The 24,758-nt window shown below is 42.2% G+C and overlaps 1 protein-coding gene across 13 annotated transcripts in view; it reads right to left on the bottom strand.

Annotated features, from left to right (window-relative positions):
• Positions 1-24,758, bottom strand: part of neo1a (neogenin 1a) — a 173,005-nt gene that overhangs the window by 129,465 nt on the left and 18,782 nt on the right. For 11 of the 13 annotated variants that reach the window (XM_040127550.1, XM_040127589.1, XM_040127560.1 and 8 more), the window contains exon 1: positions 21,845-21,968. The exons of the other annotated variants lie outside the window; for them this stretch is intronic. In XM_040127550.1, the coding sequence (XP_039983484.1) occupies positions 21,845-21,935 (91 nt within the window). In that variant the 5' untranslated portion in view covers positions 21,936-21,968. Of the gene's footprint in view, positions 1-21,844; positions 21,969-24,758 lie in introns of those variants that run through there. 13 annotated transcript variants of the gene reach the window in all.

Below are 24,758 nucleotides of genomic sequence, written 5' to 3'. Positions count from 1 at the left end.
AATGTCCCTAGTAATACAATTGGTCAGGTGTCTGGTGTTTCAATATGGTTTCTCATAAGAATCAGTGTACTTCAAAAAAAAAACAGGCAATTAAACACTGTTGCAATCACATCCATACATTCGCCTGCACATCAAACTGGCGAAATTCCTCTTAATCTGTCCAGTGTGTCTGTGTGATAAAGGTGTGGTGTCAGGGATGTGTATGTGGGTTGACTGAGGAAGTACAGTGAGACTGAGACTGAGACTGAGGGACTGACGCACACAGGATGAGCAGCACAAGCCGTTACTGAATGGTGTGGCAATAATCTTTGTCTGTGTGCCACCAATTGTTCTGTTGTGTGTGTGTGTGTGCGTGCACATGCGTGTGTGTGTTTTGTGTGCGGGCACCATGTTACATGTTATTGTCTATGCCCATCAGCATGCTCAAACATGGGCATCTGTGTGGCATTTTTTTTTTTTTTGCATTTTTATTTGCTCACAGAATTGCTTTTGTGTCTGAGTGTACGCACAGTCGGTTGCGCAGCGTGCAGAGGAGCTATCTGCTTGAGGAGAGAGGGGGAAGATGGGTAGTTTGGTCTGCCGGCACTTCAAAGCCGCCGTGGCTGGCTGATTGGCTGCCTGGCTCGCAGGCTGACTGAAAATCCCCTGAGGGCAAGCAGACCTCAGATTTGATTATAAACCCAATAATGTTAGCTTCATATTTGCAATGTGAACAGCGTTCATAACTCGATTAGACAAGTGATTATTTTAGCACAGGCCGATACACGCCAGTCAAAGGTGTTGAGTGAGCGAAAGGGTGAAAGAGGCAGGCTCTGTACACTCGTCTTGTCAATTATTATACACTTGAATAACAGAAGAAAGGCTTCTGTGTAGACGGATGCTTATGCAAATGGAAAACTATTATTTCCTCCTGCACAATCCCTGCCATCCATCCTGACCATTAGTCACTTTCACATGCATCACTTTTCTCCCTTGTGCAACATTATAGCTTTCCAAGGCATCCCGTCTCCATTTTCCAACCCCGAGAAGAACCATCTCAGCTCCCCTCTACAATCCTCAGATGTATTTCTTGCGACTGTGACATTTGGTCTCAGAGAGTGAGCTCTGTGTCTGTTTTTCTCCGGGCCCAGATTTTGAGCCAGCGGGGTGATCATTAATTACCATGGAATGGGCTACTAATGGTTGTCTGCGCTGCTCTCCAACCCCCCGACCCCCACCCCACACTGTCCTGGGTCTCCATGGCGACCTGTAGCTGAGTGGCTGGAGGCCTTTTACTTGGAAGTGGATGAGGTATAATGATTGGAAGGCGGGCCTGACCCTTGTGCTTCCTGTGCCACTTGACTAGGCATAGTGTTTATTAGTCGACAATTTCTCTGGAACCTCACAATGGCCTTGATTTACTAATAAGTTCAGGAGGGGCTACATGGAGGAGATCTTGCCAGACCATCCCAGCTTAAAGAAAAGCTTGAGAGTGTTTTGGGGTATACCAAGTAAACGTTGCTTTAAATTACTGCTACGCAGCCTCTTGTTTGGCCCAGTTCTGCCTGGCAAGTGCCTTGGACTGAGCCTCAGTTGTTGTCCATCAAAACTTTCATTTTCAATGGGATATATGCAAAATGTATCTTCTGAAAGACCACGGTCTCTGTGATTAACCTTCACATGTGTTAGCGCAACATGACACCGAAGGAGAACCTGTTGGCTGTTTGCATACTATATGTCAAACTGAAATGGAACAGTGCACAATGTTAACATCTTAGTTTTATCTAACATTTACCCACTGCCTGAGGAGGGACTTTTCCTCTCCTTATCTCATCACTCAAAACAAATACAAATGAATGTGTTCAGCTGCCTCCAAAAAGGAAATGATGAGCCTGGCCTGTATCCCATGACAACGTCGGGGAGCATATGGCACACAACAAATTCAATATGAATGTAAATGAAGCTCAAATTAGAATACAACAACGGATGGGAAAAATCAGGAAAAAAGAAATCACATGCAGTTTTCTGAGGGGAGATATGTGTAATTTTCAGGCAACTCTACAAATCAAAATGCATCTGAAGCGGCCCCCCCCCCTCCCCATTTCGTAAACAAACTGCAGAGGGAGAGTGTCTGCAGCTAGAGAGCAAGCTGACATTCACTAGTGATTCTAAGCTGACTTCAGCTCAGTAAGGCCACTTGATGCTAGAAGATTAAAATCCCTTGTTTCTATGTACTCTGCTCTTGAAAGGGTTTGTCATCCATTTGCACAAGGTGCACAATGGTATTGCAGTTTTATTTACTCTCTCATATCGCAATAGTTGCCTGTGTGTAGGGCTTTCATAAAAGCCTGCTCGTCCCTCTGAACCAGACATTCTCTAAGCGCAGATGGGAGGTATCAGAGTTCTGAGAATATAATTCTGGACTAGATGAATCATTCCCCTTATTCCATTTACACACCTTCTCAATGTCAAATAGCAGCCACTAGCCTCCCATCTCCGGCTCAGTGGCTTTTCCCCCATATTAATGAGCATTGGAGGGGATCAATAGGATGACAGGAAGACAGATTGCCTTGGGTGGGGTGGGGCAGATGCTCCCATGAGGAATAGGAAAACAAATTCCGATGGGCAATGCTCCCAACTTCTAAAGCCTGAAACCACCAACTGCCACATCCCATCTTCACAGCATCCTCTGTGTGGCGTTAACTCACTTTGGCAGTCTTCACGGGCACATACACACATCTGTTAATGAGCAGAGGTTCGGTCTCTACTGCATTACTGTGAACATCAGTTAAGAAAAGGTCACCAATTAGGCAACGGCAGCTGAGAAGCTGTATGTTCACAGAATGCTAGCCTGACATCGCTTCACATAGATGCTGTACAGCGAGGTTTTTATCATATGGTCAGCAGAGTGCGAGACCTCTGACTGAACCTAAAGCCATTAAGGGCACAATTGTATTCCTTTCTCTGTGCAAATCGTCACTTCAGTGGGAATGGCGTCGTTCTGCTCAGCAGCATTACAGCATCTAGTGCTTTAAACTACATTAACAACCTCACAAATGCAGCAGAGGACATATACAGCTGAAGTAGATGAGGATAATCCCACCAAAGTGGAAAGGAAATATGATTTCTCCTCTGTGAGTGTTGTAAACCTGTCCTTAATCTGTCAACTGGGAGTCATACCACCCTCTACCAACCTTCTTCATTTAATTTTTTTATTTTTTTTTATTTTTTTTTAATTGTAACTCTCTTTTGACTGTGACAATCCATGACAGCGGCGTCCAACCAGACCCAGTTTCTGATTTTATGAGCCTGATGTCTTTGGTGGTGTCTTTGAAAGTAAATATACTACCCGCCACACAGACACTCAAAACACAACATGACTGAGCGACATGAGACGCACTATTTGCTTTAGAAAACACCCACAATTTCAGAAAGCTGTAACTGCAGCCGCCATATATGAGGACGCTGCTTTCAGAGCAACTGCACCACGACCTACAATAAGTCTCCTAAGTGGCACATAATTCATCAGTCATCACATGGATGGAGTTAATTGGAACATGCATAATATAAGGAAACAACCACAACAGGTCACAAATTTATTGTTGGGCCATGACAAAATAATATTAAGCTGGAAAGGATTTATATCCCTTGCATAACAAACATGTCTGCTCACACCTCTCTGCCTTAAACACAAACTGTTTTATACTGTGTAAGTGTATGCCATAAACTGAGATAATTAGGCAGTGTAAATCTCCAGACAAGTAGATTTTTGGAAGCCAGTAGTGACTCATGAGGGATTAACGGCACAGCAGAGTACTATTGTACTACACATCTAGGTCCCATTACTTACATACTGTATGGTATATATTCCGTTTATCATGGTGAGAGGATTAGTATGGCATTACTCATTTTCAAATGCCAAATGTACTGTGTTTATGTTGATATTATCCATGATAAGCCCATACACGTGATTAGCACTGTCACATGTAAGCGCAATTTTGAAGCAGCTATACAATGCTGCAACTATTGTGCTATATAATGTGTTAAATCTAATGAAAACCGTTAGGCTTTTATGTATTCTCTATCTCATTCTAAGAATTGAAATTTATACCAGATTACTCGGTTTAGTCCTCCCCTTCGGTTTGTAAATCTCTTTTCCTCTATATTGTTTACTCTTCCGATTTAGTCAATATAAAATACAATGTAACAGATGGGGTAGAGTGATAAATGATAAAGCTTCTGCATTTTTATATAAAGCTCTGCATTTCCCGGTATAGGTCAAAGTATGATGAATAAGTACTTCAGATGGTATTTTGTGCTTATTCTGTGCTCAGAATTAAAGTGGCCTTGCAAAAGTTTTAACAATGAACAGGACAAATAATTCAGTTGACTAACACACAGTCGCAATTTTAAACGGACTGACTATGCAGCATATCTCGATTCAGTCCAGGCTGGTGATTGCTGAAAACAAATTGTTTGCTACTGGGTGCAGTTATGGGATTTTCCTTTTGTGATGATTCCTGGGCTTAAAGATGAAGATAAAACTTTTGATAAACTATAGGTGTTGGATATTGCATCTTTTCCCTGTAGTCTGAGCCAAGAACATTAAAGGGTTAAGAGCTTATGAAGCTTCTGTTTAGGGACTGTTATCTTGTATCAAATGACAGATGCAATGCTGAAGTGACAATCAAACGGGACATAATATTAATAAAACAAGCCTTTTCCCACTGTGCATGCAGAAGTGTCAACAATAGCGTGTATGCACTCCATTTTATTCACAGTATCTCTGCAGAATTTATCTGCCATTCATTTGTCACTGTCTGTAGATTTCTGTCAGGAGAAACAAAACGAAACTAATGTCCTCAGCTAAACCCAGATAACACCAACGGCTACGAAGCAGGAAACTGAACACACTCAAAAATTCAGCAATGTTCTTTTCGGTGCCTGATGATGACTGTTTGGGTGCTGCAGGCTGTGTGGCCAGCGCCATGATGATGTATGCACACCTGCCGTGGCTCCTGGCTAGCAGTCTCATAGCTGAAACAATGGGGGAAGGGGGAAAAAGGGAAGCGTAGGACAGGATGGAGGTAGGGAAGCAGGGGACAGGGAAAGAGGGGTAGACGCCTTGAGGGGCCATGCTGGGGGGAGGGGAAGAGAAAGCAAAAGAGCTAGAAAGCTGTATCCATTATTAATGGTAGTTTGGTGTACGGAGAAAGAGATCTAATGTGGCCATCAAGGTTGTAGTGCGTGTGTAATCGGCAAAGACGGATTCTCTCACTGTGCCTCTTAAGTCCTTCCCATTCCCCACTCTCCTCCGCACATATTCCTCTCTCTTCTCTCCCGGTACATCTTCCCACTGTCTCTCAAAAACAAAAAATGTTTTGGCCAGAGATTATCCTCACACAACAGGCTGCACAGAAGAGCCTGACAAAGGGAAATTTGAGCTCATTATCTGATGAAGGGATTAGATGAGACCAAGGTGAATAAAACAAAATGGAATTAAATTTTTGTTGGTAATGTTGCCACTAAAGCTCCGATTCCAGTGTGTGAGTACGTCTCCAGTTATTACACTGATCACTCCTAGGTCTGAATTTGAACATTTAAAAACACAACACAACACACACACAAAAACTGATTTTCAGGCACTAATGCCAGTTCTCCTTGTGGGGGCAATAAAAACTGTTATTTCAAATATTTTCACACTGAGCACATTGTTCAAGAAATAAACTGCTAATGAGCACAAGTGACAAAAATGTCCAATAAATTTTTCAAGGAGTATTTCACAGAATGACTATGATGCAGGCATCTTCACTGTCTGAATCTACAGCATGTTTATGTGTGAGATTAGATTTTCCAGAATTTCAAGACATCCTTTACAACCGGACTACTGGGGGGTGTGATTTTTACCGTAAGTGCACCACTCACTGCCTGGTAAGAAGAAGAGAAGGCTGCTGGGAACAAAGGGACTCAGGAAAGGGAAAACTGTCTTTAATAAAGGACGTCATGTACCTAAGGGTGCAGGGGAACCCTTTGAAAGACAACTGTGCAGCGCCATATGGAAATAAATTAAACACTAAAGATACTTAAAACTATTGTCTGGGGTTGCAGGTACATGGAGAGAAGCCCTTTGGCCCAATACCAGTTGGGGCAGGCCAAATAACCGCGCCACCATGACGAATCTAATACAATTACACACATTGAAGTGTTGGGGGGGTTGACAGAGAATGATGAAGCTAACATCAAACACAGTGTTGATAAATGGAAACCAGGGAGCGGCTGACCAGAGGAGGAGTCGGAGGGTGGTGGGCGGTGGAAGGAGGAGGGTGAGGCTGTTATTGATTGTACTGCCTGTGTTCTCGTTGTGAGGAAGACGACGACGGGAGGGAGGGCAATGTGTGAAGAATGAAGGGCAGGGTTCGCCCCTCGGGCAGCAGTTAAAGCCTTGTGCCCCCTGAGAACACACCAACTAGTCTCCAATGAGCTGTCCATTGGTCACGCTGAATATTAGACTGACAGACAGAACCAGTTACTACTACTACTTCTAACACCCTATTCAACCCATCCCCCTCAAATGAACACAACAATGCATCCTGGGCTGATTGAAATTCAAAAGCAAGCCTTGACGCCACAGGCATAGACGGCGATGGGCAGAACGGGGGTGGCAGCTGTGACTCACTGGGGTCCTATAAAAACAGATGCTAAATCACTTAACAAGTCCTAAATTAGTTGCTTGCGAATCTGCTGGGACATGGGGAACCTAACAGTGTGTGGACACAGTGTGACTGGGTGGCGCAGTGCAAAGAATTGTAGTGTGCGGTATAACATATCAATCGAGGCCAAATGGAGCACGACTAAAGGAAGATAGCCTCACTGAAGCACATTTCTTCACTTTAAACAATGCAAACAAGTCACTGCAAAACTGCATCAAGTATCATTAGAGACAAGAAACTCAAAATAGGAAATGCATGGCCAAACTGACAGTGGCAACAGTTGACAGAGCGCCGCTCTGAAGGACTACACCACCCCTCATCAACCGAGCAGCCAAAATCAATTTATCGGAAATGAGGACATGAGTGGTTGGTGACTGATGATGGCATGTGTGCATCTCATTTTCTCTGAGGGAAGCTTTGCTGCTGGATTTATCGGTACCTCTGATCTCATTTCCTTTTCATATGCTGTTAATTCCCAGGTATGGAGGACGCTTGAGACGATACAAGGAGAGTGGCCAGCCCGCTCAGATTGAACTCCTGGAATTAATCTGGAAAATCCGCACTGCTAACCTGCTTAGTTGTCACTTAATCTAGGGGCAAACCAAACATCAATTACACTAAAGCACAAAATGTGGGCCAGATAACGACTGATCCCTTAACCTTACAATGAAACCAGAATGGCAATTTAGAAACTGGTTTGTACGATTGTTGGTTTAAAATTGGCATATGTGGCCTTAAAGCTTAGCAGATGCTCATGTAAGAAAAAGTTTATGGCTAAGGTAAAAAAAGTGAGCATTACCGCCACACACACACACACACACACACACACACACACACACACACACACACACACACACACACACACACACACACACACACTTTTGTCTAATGAGTAGTAGGATTGGCAGTAGACATAACTTCAATTCCAACTACATTACCAGTCTTCTTTGAATTCAGGTCAGCTCAAATACACTTACGCTCTACATTCAAGGACAAAACAACTTTCCCCTGAAAGGCTTCTCACGTGACAACTTAAGTAACACTGTCTGGCTGTGAGTCACGCCTGCATTCCACAGAGTAAAATGAGGATGTTGCAGCCAGGTGAGGTTAGCAAATAGTAAACAGGTCGACACTGAGGACCGCCATTAGTTTCGCACAGCACAAACAGTACCGCAATGGGTGACATATATGTTTGTTCTCTCGTGTATATATTTTTGTGCTATTTGTTGCATGGAAGCAATACAAGCCTGCATTAGGCAGTCATGGATTCCAAATACAAGCTCAAATTTCCCACAAACTGGGTCACTTAGGACATGACCAAAACAAAACAAAAACAAAAAATCTAAAACTATGCAATGAAGTACTGCCTCATTAGCTGCTTTTTTGACCACACCTACTGTGTGCTACCTTTGAGCTATTTTCGACTAAACAAGAGAAAAGTCTGCTTTTATCATCCAACCTAGTTTGGTCAATTAGGAACACAATGAGCATTCTGCACGCTCCTGTGTGAGTACAGTTCATTTCCTGCCTTTATTGTTACAAGTGCTGGGCTCATTCAAAACTGGATGAAATGGGGGGGGGGGGGGGCCCAGACACTATTTACTCAGCAGGGAGAGACACGAGTCCCTGGCTTCCTAATGGCTTCCTGCATTTCACACAATTGTTTCCCCTCAGGAAACCTTATCAATACAGACTGCCGCCACATTGACCAGAAAAACCCACAAAAAACATGGATACTGTGCTTTAATGAATTATCTTTCACTGGAAAGATTACTTTTTTTTTCTTCCTTTAACTAAAAATATTTCTGAAGTTGTTAGATGATATATATCAGTTTACTTCCAAAGAGGTAGTTGTTGTATTTACAAGTAATACGTGTGCATTCACAAATAGAGTTTCTACTGTGCTCAGAAGAATTGGTGTGATATCTTTATTATATAACCAAATGATAACAGAGGAGAACTGCACTCAATGACATGAAATCACCCTATTTACAAAAGACAACGTTTTTGGCTGTCTGCCATTCATCTGTGTCACTATCATGCAGTGTAGCTGCCTTTTAAATAGCACACACACAGAGGTAATTCCCCTCAAGGTAGTCACCACTGCACCTGGCACGGCAATCAAATACATGACAATAAATTAGCAGCCAGCACTGGAACAAGAAAGAAGGTAGAAACTAGCTAAGCACAGGGAGATGTGGGATTCATTCACTGGATCCACCATCCACTTTTTCAAATGAATATCTACAAACCTATAGAAGAAGCTTTTTGGATCTAAATATAAACTGTAGACATCAGGCAGCCAGCCATTCATAAAACAGTGAATACCTACATGTAGGTCCAAAAGCAACAGTTTTGGGCGCTGGGGTTACTTTTTGACCAACATCAACTGGGTCTAAATGCTGCACACAGCATCTAAGAGGTCCTGACCGTGATGTTGCCAGCTTTCGCACATATTGATACCTCTGAAAAAAATCCAGCTGACTTTTTGATGTACTGGTGACTAGCTTTCTAGCTAAAAATATACAATGAACTGGTAAATGAGAATTTTAGAGTTGCTGGGTATCAAATCCTTCTTACTTTTGAGTGAGACTTCTAGCCTCTGTGATAAGCTATGCTAAATGCCTCACAGCACTATCTCCATTTTAAATGCATAGAAATGAAGTTGTCATTGATCTTCAAACTCAAACTCTTGGTAAGACAGCATATAAGTGAATTTCCCAAAATGTCTTTAAGAGCATTTGAATGGCCTGGTAAATTAGATGAGACCTTTGAGCACAGGACCATAATGAAACAAAACTCAACCCTAGATCTGTATAAATTTCCCAAGGACGGGGCGATACAGTATCTTTACCAAGGCCAAGAAGCCCTCACATCTTCATCTGTATTTCTGATGTTATATATGAGGGGTTAACACAGTTAAGCCTCTACAGCATGCACATGAACCACAGGTATGTGTGGGACTCGCAGAAAGACAGCCCATAAAATCCACACACAACATCCATCTAGCATGCAAGGAATGTTCTCTGAGATCTTCACTATCAGCATTGAGCCAGGAGGGACTGTCTTCGCCTCTCCTTTGAAGTCTGTGTGGGAGAATGGAAAAACGGGAAAGGGGCAGTAATAAGAGGCTAGCTATTGCGAGGTCAGCCAATTTCTTTCTCATTAGAAATTAATTACTGACGTAGGCAGTGTGTGTGTGGGGGGGGCGCGAACTACGGCGTCACTAGGCATGCCAGGCATCGCCCCACGGGGAGCACTTGAACCCCTGACCCCCCCCACCATGGACATTTGGGGCCAGAAGGGGTGCGTGACATGGCCCTGGCCCAGAGACACTGCCCCGCCAGGCTGGGAATGCAGTGGCACTGTGGGGGGATTGGGAAAAGGACAAAGAAAGGGAAGAGGGGCTCCACTGATTCAGGGCTCATTGGGTTAGAGAGCTTCATTATTAAGTCCCCTGTCACTCTACAACAAAAAGTACCCCACAGGCTAGTAGCAGCTAATAAAACCACCACCCTTTATAACTCAAGACCACTTCTGACATCTTCTTTTGAGGAGGAATGAAAGTGTGCAACTTGGTCCCCAGCTTAATGAAAGTACTCACATATTTTAGCTGAACAAACTGTTGCTTTATGCTGAATATGGACCGGGGAGTAGTGCCCAAACCGACTTGAATTAAGCTGCTTTCACACCTGCTTAATCAGATAATGTTGTGTGAATTTTCATTTCGACTTGCTACACTTCACTACAATATTATACGGCATATGGCACAAACAGGCTGCAGGACATATTTTAGGATCTCGCTGTGTGTGTGTGTGTGTATGCGTGTGCTCTTTGGGTGAATTTGTTTAGCAGGTGTACTGAAAGCTTGAATGACTTGCTTATGCACTCAGGACTAATTTAGACCACTCCAGGTAAATTAAGTATGAAAGCAGAAAAATAATTTTACTTTTCTCTCCAACCAATAATTTAAGCACTTGGATTGTTGGTGGCAGAGAAAAGGTTATACAAGAACCCACTGTCCTTCACAAGAGAAACATTTACATTCACATTCTAAATAATGGTTCTACTAAATTGTTATCACACAGCTCCAATGCCTGTTGTTCATGTTAAAAATGTAATGTTTGAGAGCAGAGTTTCACATTTTATTTAGGAAAAGATACTTGAATCTGGGATCTTATCAAATAAATACTGTATTTTCATTGGCTCTTACTTCACTCATCTAGCCAATGTATGTATTAATTTGTTTATAAAGGTCAAAGATTCAAATTCTGTGCATTCACACAATCAATCATGCGCCCACACTGCACCACCTGTCAACTCACACACTTTGCAAATATTTGCATTGCCCATTTGGCTAGATTGCCCAAGGAAATACTCAACAACAATACCGATAACCAATTAATCCATTTGAGTCGTTTATCAAAAGTAGAAAATCAAATGCAAAAAACAATAGCTCTGTTTTTTTTTTTTTTTTGTTTTTTTTAAATCACAGTAAATATAATATCTTTTGGTTGTAATATTGGTTGGAGAAAACAAGCAAACTAAAGATGTCAACTTGGGCTCTGGGAAGTTTACGGAAAAAAAAATTAACCAACAGATTTTTTTTTTAAAAAATAGATAAATCAATAATGAAAATAATTACTGTGTTAGTTGTAGCCCCATTACAGAAAAAGCAAGTTAAACTACATTCAAGTATGGCTTGGAAGAAAAACCCAGTTACTGTGTACCCAAACGTCATGCATCTCCTCATCCTAGCATTATTGAAAAGGTGGGAATAAATGAACAGACAACTTTAACTGTAATCACTAATGCTCATCTCCCTGGGTTCTTGACGTGACACCTCATTAAGAATCTGTTGGTAGCAGCTGGCTTGATATCCCAACCCCATTACTGCCCCACTATGCCAAAACCTCTGCCATTGGCCCTCCCGCCCCATCCCCCACGCCAAACACGTCCCTCGTGTCTCATATGACATCTGTGTCTCAGGGTCCTGTGATGGAATGCTGCTCGCCTGCTACTCCTCCGCAGGTGCTCCCCACTGGCTGCCATCCATTTTGCAACCATTCTGGTGCTGTGGCGGAGCGACCTGTCACAGGCTGCGAGGTAGGGGGGGAGCGAGTGGAGTCAAGGTTCAAGGGACAATGGTTAAGGAATCACAGGGAATTGATGCAGCTCCTTTCCATCACTGCCCGTCGTGCACACTTCAAGCTAGATGAAAATCTTCCCTTCTAGAAGCTTACTGCTCTGCCTCCACCTGCTTATCCTCCTAACCAAGCTCATCCTCCTCCATATCAGAACAGAGAGGAAGGTCACGTCTGTATTTAGACACAGCTCAAGAGCCCAAGATGCTGCTCTCAGGTTCTATATGGCTTCAACAGTGACTGAAACCCTACTGTATATTACACAACCCAACACTGAAACAAGTTACTGGTCTTTTATGATATTTTATATTTATGTGTGTATAAAGTGTCAACTCTGCACATAAGAGAAGTGTAGTGAGTCACAACTTCCCTATGTGAAATTTGAACAAACTCCCCCCGTAGTGTGTAAGCCCGTTAATAATCAAACTTTCTTCTCACGATTTTAACTTTCATATCAGAGCCAAACCTAGTTAATTATCAGACTCAATAAAATGACACTAGAAAAGATTATCATCTTTCCAAAAAGGTCAAGGACTAGAACCCATGGGAAGTGTGGTCCTTGCGTCAAAAATTAGAGCCACCTCAAAGAAATTTCAGCTTAAAACAACTCTATTATATTAATAACTTGTATGCAAGTCTTAAATCAAAGGCAATTACGCTCCTGTTTTCTAACACTGTTATAAAAAAGATGCCCCAATGCCTCAATTAAGGCTTGGCATTTTCATCAACAGTAACACTTATTCAACACAGTTGTACATTAAATCAAATTCCAAGGCACAGTTAGCATTTTCTATGGCCAAGCTCAAGCTAATTTTGTGTTTGAGCTGTGTAACATTAATATGAAAGGAGAAATGCCATCATCTTTCAAGTAAGTCCTGCTGAGGAATGCATTTATTCAACTGTGAAGGGCCAAGAAAACAGAATCAAAAGAAAAAGCCAATTCCATTACATCATGGCACTGTATTAAAAAGGCTTAAAGCAGTAATTTCACCATTTCAGCTGCCTCTCCTGACCTCTGTTAGCTTTAGATGAGCTCAGAGTTGAGGAGGAACTGGCTCCAATAACATGGTGAGAAGTCAATGCAGTCAGTGGAGCCCAGTGCCAAAGGGGAGCTCCCAGCAGCACAAAGGAGCCTCTATCTAATGCTGAATTTTTCAAAGAATCGCTTCAGCTTGGATTTAGCAGCAGAAACATTGGTTAATACTCGAAGAATTTTTAAAGGGGTCACCATAGCAGCAGGTGAAATCAAAATAAAACTTGGGAGGTTGAATGGAAGGGCTCCAATAAGAACTGGGACACAAGTTGATATATACATGACAAGTACAGAGTTTCCACTGGTCTTAACTCTAAACCCTAAATTGTTTAAACTTAATGTCTGAGACTCAACAATCCAGAACACTGCAGTGCTCTACATGCTGAGACAGTGCCATGGAAAAGTACTGTGCAGGACAAAAAAAATGACACCTTCTTCTATTCTTGCTGAAGCCTAAACACACTACGCCTACTATGCTTAAAAATTAAATGGTTTTTATGGATTTCCACTACAGAAACCAGACAACCCAGTTCAAGAACTTGACTTGTAAAACAGACCAAGAAAATTATGGAAAAAATACTGCAACTTCAAACAGAATTGTTCTGGTAATCCTCCCCAAATTTGAAGCAGCTCATTAACTATTAAACAGACACCATAATTAGAAATCTTGGTTGAAGTTGAGTTCTGGTACTGAATTGGGTTATGTGCACCGTCAAAAAAAGTAAAGAGTTGAAAATGCACATGTCAATATTTTCCGATGGGAAACATCAGGTTTAAATCTATGTGGATCTTGTAAAAATCTTTTCTTAAGGACATTTTTAGAAATGAAAGTTCTTTGACAAACCCAAACCACACAACTACCAACCTCTTTTCAATTCACAGCTGTGAGCAAATCTGTAATTTTGTCTTAAACTAAATAAAGACTTTCCCAATTTAAAAAAAAAAAAACAAAAAAAAAAGCCAATAATATTATAAGGAGTGTGGCAGCCAATATTTGCCCTCCCTCCTTGTTTGTCAAAATAGGTGCTCAGCACATAATACTGATTCAATGACATCAAGATTGCAAGCTGCTCCACAGACTGTCTAATTTCTCCCCATCTTCTCAGCGAATCTAGGTAAACACTTTTTTCTGCTGGAGAGCAAGTTCAAGTCATGAAAATCTCTTAACCTTGTTGATAAAACAGCTGTTCAACCCCAGATGGGTGGCATACGCCTATACAAATACCCACCGAAAACACACACACACACCCACCCAAACACACACACACACAGACTAAAGCTGCCAAGAACTACAGGCCAGGCACAAGATGATGGCAGCCAGTGCGACTGAGCAGTGCTCACAATCCTTTCTCTGTGACTGACTGGCCCTGCACCCTTTCAGCACATGAAAAGTTCCTCTGACTGAAAGAAGGCTCAGAGCCTCTCTGTGTACATGGATGAGTGACTGGTTACATACTGGTAAACCTAGCAGCTGTAATATGATAAGTATGGTGAAGATGGCAATGTTTGAGGTTAGAAACAACAATACGAGTTAATTTAGAGAATGAAATAGAGCAGCCCCAACCTGAACTTGTAATGCTAGGGCACAGAAGGCAACAGGATCCATTAAAAAACAAAAACAAACTCATGGTTGGGAATAACAAGATTCAAATTGCACTATACATACTGGACAATCATGATAAACACAAGTCGTTATATTGGAAAAGCCGCACTTATTCCCGTTTGCCTGCCTTCTCTGTGAAGCACAAGCTACTTAACAAATGCACTACACCAATGAGAAGATTTTCAGGCTAATTCATCACACCCTGGATGTCCTCCAAAAAGACAGCAGAGAATAAATTCATGTCTGAGAGCTGCAGGATGTTGGAACTCCAGCAGATACACTGCAACCAAATGAAGGTCATTAATCATTAGTCTTTCGAGAAGAATATTAGTCTCTCTTAATTTACAACCAGAACTGCTGCCTGGAATGAAACCTGCCACCTCACAATTACGTTAAATATTAATTGCACTAATTATATTGAGGGTACTCAAGAACAACAACTGATTGGGCAAAGAGTCGCCAAATCTTAAGAACCTGCAAAAAGGTACTGATAACTAACATTTGAATTTCTTCCTTGTGAAGCTTACGCTCTCTGAATAAGGTCTGTGCTATACCCATCAATCTCAGGTTATCTTGCTTCCTGTTCAAATTATAATGCATCATCCCCTCTTTTGCTTCCTTCTGAAAATTATGGATTAACAATATTTCTCAAAAATGCCTCTCACTATCTTTCAGGTTTATGTACCGGTTATGAGATGAGTTGGTAAGACAATGCTTCAGTAGAAAACTTCTTTGTCAATATTGAAATATCCCGCAAGAGGTCTTACATCCTTTCTCACACAATCAACAAAAAAATGCTGGTTGGAAACACTCAGAAATGCTTTCAAACAGCAAGTCTAACAACTCCCGCTTTTTATTGTTGGCTATGGACTTTCCATTAGATTTATCAATAACAATGGAAAGACAAAATAAAGCCAGCCTTATTCCTTAACTGCTCAGTGGCTGCTGTAATTTGAACTATGCCCTTATACTAAAATCAAGCTTTTAAAATTCAGAAGAATTAGAAAAAAAAAATTCAAACATTTAAAACGGCTTACGACATCTTAGTTTAATTGGAAATGGCTTTATTATGCCCCCCAAGGCTTTAAAAACAGTTCTGTGTATAACAGAGGCTTGCACTCATTAGTCCAAGCTCATCTGACAGGCACAGCTTGCACGTGTCATAATCCTATGCAGCTGCCACAACCAACAGGAGACACAATGACAGGACCTGGGTAGAACCAAAATAGCAAAAGTTTATGGAACATTTTCAGGGGAAAAGTCCTCACCGTCCTCCTAAGCTTGTTTGGAGATTCCTTTTGAAGCCCATTCCTTCAAGGTTGTGCTTGAATGCCAGGCCAGGGGGAAAAAAATACTTCTTTGCTTGTAGCACACCACTTAAAATATAGCGTCAATACACACACTGCCATTTGCCGCTGTCATGCTGCACTTATGAAGGACATGCAGTGCAACACAGAAGCTTGGCTCCTGCAGTTCTTCTATATGCAATGCAGAGAACACGACCAACTGCGACTGTAGTCTGGCAGGACATGAAAACGATACAACATGTCATGCTGCAAGACGGTTACGTCGTATTCAGACAACCTGCCCTTACAAGTGTTCCTGGCCATTCTGCGTGCTGTGCTGGTAAAAGCGTCAGTAAATGACAGAGGTACTAGTATCTGCATATCAGAATGACCAGATATTTATTTTGGTTACACCTAAACCCTTTACACACACACACACACACACTGGCCAGCCCACTGCAACACTCCACACACATGTAGTCATATAATCCGTAGAGAGGCTGATGATTCCAGTAAAGTGTGCAGCAATGTTTGCACAAAAGATACTGCCTTGTGACAAAATCAGAAATTGAAGAGATTTCTTCAATGCAGCATCTCGCCTAGGCAGATGCCTTCAAGATCATTACGTTGGTCCCTTTCAAAGTAATTCTATTAGACATTTTAATGACGTCCAAAACACAGAATCTGTAACTGCACAGCTCTGCTAAAAATCCAAAATAAGGTACCGATCAATGTTTTTATTCGACTAATTTATTACCAAGTTCAAAACAACCTAACTCCCTGACCATGGACCAACACACACAACTATATACTTTGTGTTTGTACGCATGTGTGTACCTGCAAGACTGGAGCGAGGCTTAAGGAGCAGAGCGGGACCAGTTTAGTTCTCCAGAGCATGACACGAGTCACCTTATAGCTGAAGTGCATAGCCGCATAATAACGGAGATGACAAACATGTACCCACACTTTCAGCCTCTTCTTTGTATGCTTTGCTCACACTGCTGCTATGTGCGTTAGCTCCGAGGAAACTGAAAAGACTCTGCTCTCCCAGAAGTCATTAGGCCTGAGTATCATTCAATCACAGCAGAACAGGGAAGCCTGGAGAGCCCCACTGCACCAAAGCGAATTAGAAATTCTGCATTTTGTTCTATTTTTTAAAAAACAAAAAACAAAAAGTAAAGCAAAAGTGGGAATCAGTCTGACAAACATGTTTCTGCCGACATCTCCAGTAAAAGATAACAATTTTGTTGATTTAATGTCCCTCCGGTTACCATACAGTCTCAATGGAGTCATCAAACAGGGTAGTATGGACAGCCTTATAGCCTTCAGACACTATTCAACTTTTTCAAACTCCCAACAAATTTTTTTTTTTTTTCCCTCCAGCCTTCTTTGTTTTGACATGAAAGAGCCAGCAGACACAAAGAAGACAGACAGCAGCCGGAATGGAAAGGTGCTGCGTCTGACATCTTTTTAGGCACAGCAGGAACACCTCTGAATCGGTCTGCTTTCAGGACGAGCATACTTGATGTGAGCTGCTTTTTGTGAACTGACCAAACATAACATGGAATAGGCTGGCTTTCAAAGAACGCAGAGAGCTGACGGTTCTGGACAACACCGAAACTCCTTTCGCACCACATTAAATGAAAGGGTTTTCCCATGACCAGAGACCAGGGTTTCCCCAAGGAAACTGATTAGAGGAAAGGGTAAATGTTAAAAAAAGGCTTTGTTCTCTGACAGCACATACAAAATGTCATGATGTAATTGGTGAACCATAAACTGCTGCTACAAATGTGGAACTTTTTAACATTAAAAATAGCTGAGCTGGTGAATATGGAATTTCAAGTTAACCTTAACCCAGTGTTTAAATGGCAGAGGAGTTTGCTTCAACACTTCCATGCATAGAAAAATAAAAAATAAAAACTTAAATTTTCTGTTTTTAACTTTGCGACGTTATTGCTTTGATTAATTACAGCAAAGTGAAGGTTCATTGAGTAAACCCAACTGCGTAATTACTGTCATCTTCTGAGCTCAGTCTGGCAGATTCTTACACCATCATTTCTTTTGGGAAACAAAGTTGTCCTGCCCAACAAAAAGTCAGATGTTAATTTTCACACCTACTTACAGCTGCTGCTTGTAATGTGAAGATCATTTGGTTTTTCTGTGAAGGAGTTACTGAACGCATTGACTTTTCAGAAATTTGTAAAAAAAAAAAAAAAAAGGAACATAGCAATGTTGTGGGGAAAAAAATTACACCGATGTAGACACATTCACGGTACACCTAACGCGGTACCACCCACAATGACAAACCCAGAGAACGTAAACACACAAATGAAAGTCTTGAGAACAGAAACTTTTAAGGCTGGGAAGGTTGAAATCAATTTCACAATATTCGTACAACTGAATGTTGGGGAAACTTCATGCAGGCCTAAGAGAGTCTTTCACAGCCACTGAATGTGTACCAGAATCAGAGGAGCAGGAGAGGCTGGTATACGGGCTGAAGTGGAGAGACAGGCAAAGGAGACTTGTCATGTACCACACCACCAGAAGCAGCTCTGATAGAGGTAATTTCATCTTAGCAGGGGGGCACCAGAAGCCATGGACTTGTCCATGATCCTCTCTGTGTTTTAGACCATGATGCGGGCTCAGCTTCCCTCCACGGAAAACGGCGCCTCCCCTTCACTACCACCAGCAACCGGCAAGCTAGCCCAGGCTATGCCTCGGATATACAGGGGGCAAACAATGCCGGTTAGAGCAACAGTTTTAAATAGCGTGCCGAACAGCAATCAGCAAACACACTGTAAGTAAAAATACCGAAATAAAATTAGTGTGTGGAGAATGCAAATAGCTTCAATCTGGTGTACAAGCATTAAACCCCCAGACTAACAACTGATGTGTGAAAGTTTGATATGGTGAGAAATGGGATTAAACCATGCGAGTTTCTGGACATGCATTTTTTCTATGGTGCAAACAAAGAGACCTTACTATGGTTTAACTGCACCACATCTGCACCGCAATCCTGCAATTCAGCCTGCAGTATGTATCAGCAAATTAGAAGAAGGGAGGGCCTGTTAAGATTCTATATAAATCAGTAGTCCTACTGGTTTCCCAAATAGTCAGCGGAAAGTTTCAGCCGAAGGCAGGTTGATTACCCAGACCCCAGCCACCAAAAAGATGCAACAGCAGATGTCATTCCACCTATTCAGAGGATATTGATCCACCTTTTCCCCCTGCCAATTACATGTGAAACTGCTGTGACAGTTAGTGCAAATTACTTCAATAATTGTGGTCATCTTAACCCCCCCCCCAAAAAAAAAACCCTGCACAGGCAGATTTAGCTGCTGAAATAGAGGGAACAAAACACAAACAAGGTGCTATTTTCGACTGCGATCGGAAACCACTGACCTCTCCACACCATCTCACACACGACAAAACACTGAAAAGCAACAAACTGAGCCCCCACGTCAGGGGGGCCACAGCAGATCAGTAGTTTTTCCTGATGGGCGTGGTTTCATTAACGAAGCGCATGAATCAAACGCTTGGAAAAGTCTGCAATTATCCATGTTTCGGTCGACGGAGCACATCAGCACTCTATGAGCGATTGGACCGCGCAAATAAATGATCATTCAGATCAACTGCAGAGCGTAAGTAACAGCTTTTACGTCCTGCAAATGCTAAAAGGTCTTTTATTTCGATTGTGGCTGATGTTGCGACCTGCACGCTGGCTAAGTACAACGTTCAAGTCCGTACTACGCTTTGCACTTTACGCCCAACTTTTAGCCCTCCCGCTCCTCTTCCCCATTAACTGGGACGCAGGACCACCAGGGCTTTCCAAAACAAACGCAAAACAAAGGTGGTAAATTATGTTCTTAGCAGCGGAGTCCACAGAAAAGACCTTAAATGCGCCAAAGGAAAACGGGCAGTTGTTTATAAAGTCTGGGCAATGCTGCATCTGAGGTGGTCTGCGAGGTTAAAACCCTGGAGAGTGGTCTGTAAGAGCAGAGAGGGTTGCCAAATGTTTACACATTTCAGCAAGTTATTTGCATTGTCCTCGGGGAGACAATCAGCACACAATTCCCTCCCAGCAGGATTACAGAGATAAGATAGAGGCTAAATGGACTTTACACTCCTCTGACAGGCACTTGTTTACAAAAGCCAAACTTCTGGGTATTTTTTGCAAAGTTCTACAAACTTTTTAAGAGGTACAATTGAGGAAATTGCAAAAACAGCAGCGGTTTGGCTGAACTTTTACAGGTTATTCCAAAGTTCAACAAAAAAAGTAAGACTACTATATCTGTCCCCAAACCAAATGAGGCAGACTGGAACTCTTTAAGTTGGGGCTGCAACCCTGGCAACTCTGATAAAGATAAGTCCAGGCCAGAGTCAGGACCTCAGAGAAATGTGTTTTGAATAAACAGATATTTTGTCGAGAAGGGGACCCCACAATTAGTAATTTGAGACTCTCTCTGCGTGTGGGTCCCAGTCCAATTCTCTGGAATCAATCAAAGCTCCCAAAGGAACTCCCCGGTCCCCTTAATCTCCTGGTTTTATTACTTTCCAGACAGTCAGCCTGTTTCACCCTACCCCCATCTCTCCCTTTTGTACTGATCTCCAGCAAAGCCAAGGAGGGGCTTTTTTTTTTTCTTTCTTTTTTTTTCCTCCCTCTCTCTCCCTCTCTATCTCCCCTTCCACCACTGCAGAGCGCTTCTCATGCAGGAGAGGGTCTTTCATCAGGCTCCACACGCAAGAGACCCCAACAGCTAGCAAAGGCCGTCTTCTTTGCACATTTTCTTTTTTAAAACAGCAAAATAAACAACAAGCTTTCAAAGGCGCATGGGCTGCTTTTGAGAGAGAGAGAGAGAGACAGAAACACACACACACACACACACAAAACTATTTAGCATATCACGAGAATGATGGAAAAAACTGGGCCATGCCGCACAAGAGTCAGTTATATTTGCAATTTTCCAGACCACATGCTACTGTGTTTGATAGTGACAGCTTGACTGATAAAGATATGACTCTGTCACGATGGGGTATGTGATAAAGGCTGGAACTGTGTGCACTCCAATGAAGGCTAGAAAGACCTTTTTCAACCCCCCCCCCCCCCATGGCTCTCCCCAATTTATCTCAGGTCCTCCAGGCCTGGGGTGCCTCTAACAGCTGGAGGTGAGTTATGCTGAAACATGCAGACTCTGATCGATACCTCCGACTATCAAGAATTTCACCTCTGGTGTCAGGGAAATGCCTCACTACAGAAATCCACCAGTTGGCATAGGACGGACACTGAAGTGAACACTGCAGTGCAGTGCAGTGCAGTGTAGTGCAGTGCAGTGCCCTCACATCAAAAAGCAATTAACGGCAGTAAATGAATGAGGTTCTGTTTATTCATCAGCTGAGCATGTATTGACGCCCAAGGTAATGAGACGTCTGCCGGACTGATGATGCTGCAGGTTGTTTGTTACCTGACAGCCAAAGCTAATGACTCTTTGCGTGGTGTAATTTTTTTTTTTTTCTTTCACATTCGAGGTACTTTTCTGCACTTCTGCATTTCCCGATGACCACAGAGCCGACCAGGGACCGGGACAGATGGATGACCTCCAGTCGACGGCCGAACGCGCCGTGGAGCCCTTTTCAGAGTCCGAGTGCGCACGACCCAGGGGGGCATGCGAGACAACTAAGCCCCGTGTCTCGGCTCCGTTCTGGAAGACGAACACAAACCTATCGGCAGTCCTGCCTCGGCGGCCGCCGCGCAGACAAAAGGGGGTAAAGGGGAAAACGCGTGTTGCTCTACAGCCCGATACGGGGCCGGCCCGGGAGGAAAGAGTGTGCCTGTTATGAAAAAGTAGCCTACTTCTAAAGTTATCTAAACGGCGAGAGAGCAGCTGACCTGAACGCGGCAGAACTAGCCGCCTGGCTCCATATGTGGTTTTTCCAGAGCCAACAGCTTGCGTTCCGTGTCTTTCTCCCCCCCCACCACCCCCCTCTCTCGCCCCCAACTCGTGATACAATGTAGGTAAGTTTCTTTCAAACGAGGCGTAAATGAGCAGACACGCAGCGGGACCGCTGGCAGCGTATGACGGGCACTTTACCTTTGTCGACATGCTTTGCCGCGGTGGTCGCCGTGTAGAGAAAGGTGAGACAGAGGAGAGAGAGGAGCGACAGAGCTCCCCGCTCGGCCATCACTTTTCACGAATTAATCTTTGCAGGCTTCAGGAACCCCGGGGAAGCTTCTTCTTTTTTTTTTTTTTTTTTTTTATAAAGAAATCCTTAAAATCCCCGGCCACCTCCGGTAAAATGCACAAGGGACCGAAAAAAAAAAAAAAGCAAAAAAAAAAAAAAAAAAGAAAGAAAGAAAAAAGTTCAAAGTCCTAAAATGTGCAGAAACATCCGGAGCCAGGTACTTTTCAAACTGGCCGGGTGAAACATGTAGCTGGAGAGAGAAAAAGCCGCAGGTCAGAGAGACTGTTTTCTCAACTTGGTCGAGGCAGAGGTCGGAGGAAAAAACACTGAAATCAATCCATTGCCGCGGAGGCGCAGCGCACGGACAAAAACATTCGCGGGGCGACCGAGCAAAACCGCGCCGCGTTCAACGCTCCGATACGTGTCAAGTGCTCGAAAGACTGCAAAGGGCTCCGTTGGAGAAAAGATAAGATCCGACTGGAGGGAGAAATCTCCGCCGCGGCCAGCTCACTGCTCACGGACGGGACGTAAGAGAGCAGCGTGTTGAAAGGGCTGGATCTCCGCGGGCTCCCCGGAAAACAGGGCGTGGAGCGGCGCGGAAGTTCGGATTCCCGGCCGCCCGTGCGCTCGGGCGAAAACGAAAATGTGGGTTTTGGATTCCACTCCCGGGGCAACACCCCGGTCCCCACGGCGCGGCTCGTCCGGTGCTGGTGTGCTAAAATCACACGCGAATCGTACGCCTCGCACGGCATCAGTGGCGAGCGAATACTGAGCAAAGCGAGTCCAAAAACACACCCAGTCCGCAAGATGTCTGTCTCAGCAAGAGCTCGATTTCATATTAAGTGTATATATTCATATATTTGATATTAAGAGGTAAATAACCCTGTTTAACTCAGGTTCATCACTGGTGCCAAATCCAACAGCCAACGAGCTCTGTTTTGGGTTGGTTTGTTTTTTTTGACTCATCACTCACACCGGTAGGAGTCATGGCCCAAACTCTGGATAAATATCAGTGGTGGAATGTAACTGAGTAAATGTACTCAAGTACTGTACTTAAATACAGATTTGAAGTACTTGTACTTTTCTTTTCATGCCACTCTATGCTTCTACTCCACTACATTTCAGAGGGAAATATTGTATTATTATTTTTTTTTTTTCAGTTATCTGACAGCTTTAGTTACCAGTTACTTTACAAATGAAGATTTTGGCATACGAAACATATGAAGAATTTATAAAATATGATGCTCTTTTATACATTATAAGTAGAGCTGAAACAATTAGTTCTTTTTTCATAGAAAAATGCCAAATATTTCATGTTTTCAGCTTCTCAGATTTGAGGATTTGATGCTTTTCCTTTTAATTTTAAAAATATGTTTAATTTATTTTTTAAATAATTTTAAGGTTTGGTCTGTAGGTTGGAAAGTGTCAAGGCGTCACTTTGGGCTCCCTATTTTCTGATGTTTTACAAACCAAATCGAGAAAATGATCAGCAGATTTTTTGAAAATAAGCATCACTTGTAGTCCTATAGTTAAAAATAAGCACCACCTCATCCTGCTACAAAAGGAATGTTTTTACATGAATGCATAATAATCTAAGGACATAATATACAATAGTATAACAGTCACAAAGGTCATATTTTGGCATTGAGTACTTTACTTTTACTTTAAGTACATTTTCCTGATTATACTTGCAAAATTTTAGGAGTACAATTATCAAGTACAATTTAAATGTAGGACTTTTTACTCTTAACAGAGTATTTATGTGATGTGGTATTGATACTTTCACTTAAGGTACGTATCTGAATACATACTCCACCACTGATAAATATATTTTATGTGCGGTTTATGTCTCACTTGTCTGCGCCGCTCAAAAAAAAAAACTTTTACATCTGAAAATTTTGCACAGTTGATAAAGCCATTGTGGAAAATGTACTTCAGAACAATTTCAAGGTATTTGTACTTTATGTCAATATTGCCATTTTCCGCTAGCTCATAATTCTGCTTCACTACACTTCAGAGTCAGATATTGTATTTTCACTCCACTACATTAATAGGAAAAGATGAGTTACTAGTTACTTTTCAGATTCAGATTATGAATAATACAAATTATAATCACGAGATAAGAGTTTACTGATTCCCGCCGGGAAATTCACAAGCTACCCAACAGTCTACAAAGTAATTAGAATTATTAGATACAAGGCGTATGATCATCAGATAAAATATAATCAATTTTTATAGATGAAACCTCCCATCAGCATATAAAGTTACCTCTAATAAAGTTATGTAAACATTAATGAATGTATAATTATAATCCAATAATATAATGTACAATAATGTGAAATCAGCCATTCTACATGATGAATAGCTTTGCTTTTGGTACTGTATGTAAACTTTGATGCTGATACTTTTGTACTTTTACTAAAGTAAAATTTTGAATGCGGGACATTTACTTGTAACAGACTACTTTTACACTGCGGTATAGCTACTTTTACTCAAGTAAGCGATCTGAATATTTATTCAGCCGCTGAATAAAACTTAAAATTTTGAATAACAGTATCAGATGAGCAAACAGAGGGTTATGTTCTTTGCTGAACTAGCTACAGTCTCAAACTCCCAAACTTTGAAAATGTTACAAGTCATTATTAACCTTTGGCTTACAGCTGTCCTATGTATGCATGAGGGGGAAAAAAAGATGCTTAGGTCTGTGACTCAAATGTTATTAATCATCCCTGCAAACCTCAAAAACAGTTGTTCAGGTGTAAAAGTTATGATTCTGTGACAGGCACAATGGGGCTATACACTCCAAGCACAGGAGTTAGCACA

This window comes from Xiphias gladius, chromosome 1 (assembly GCF_016859285.1).
Source record: "Xiphias gladius isolate SHS-SW01 ecotype Sanya breed wild chromosome 1, ASM1685928v1, whole genome shotgun sequence".
Classification (NCBI taxonomy): Eukaryota; Metazoa; Chordata; class Actinopteri; order Istiophoriformes; family Xiphiidae; genus Xiphias; species Xiphias gladius.
This window is presented reverse-complemented; position numbering and strand designations above follow the sequence as displayed.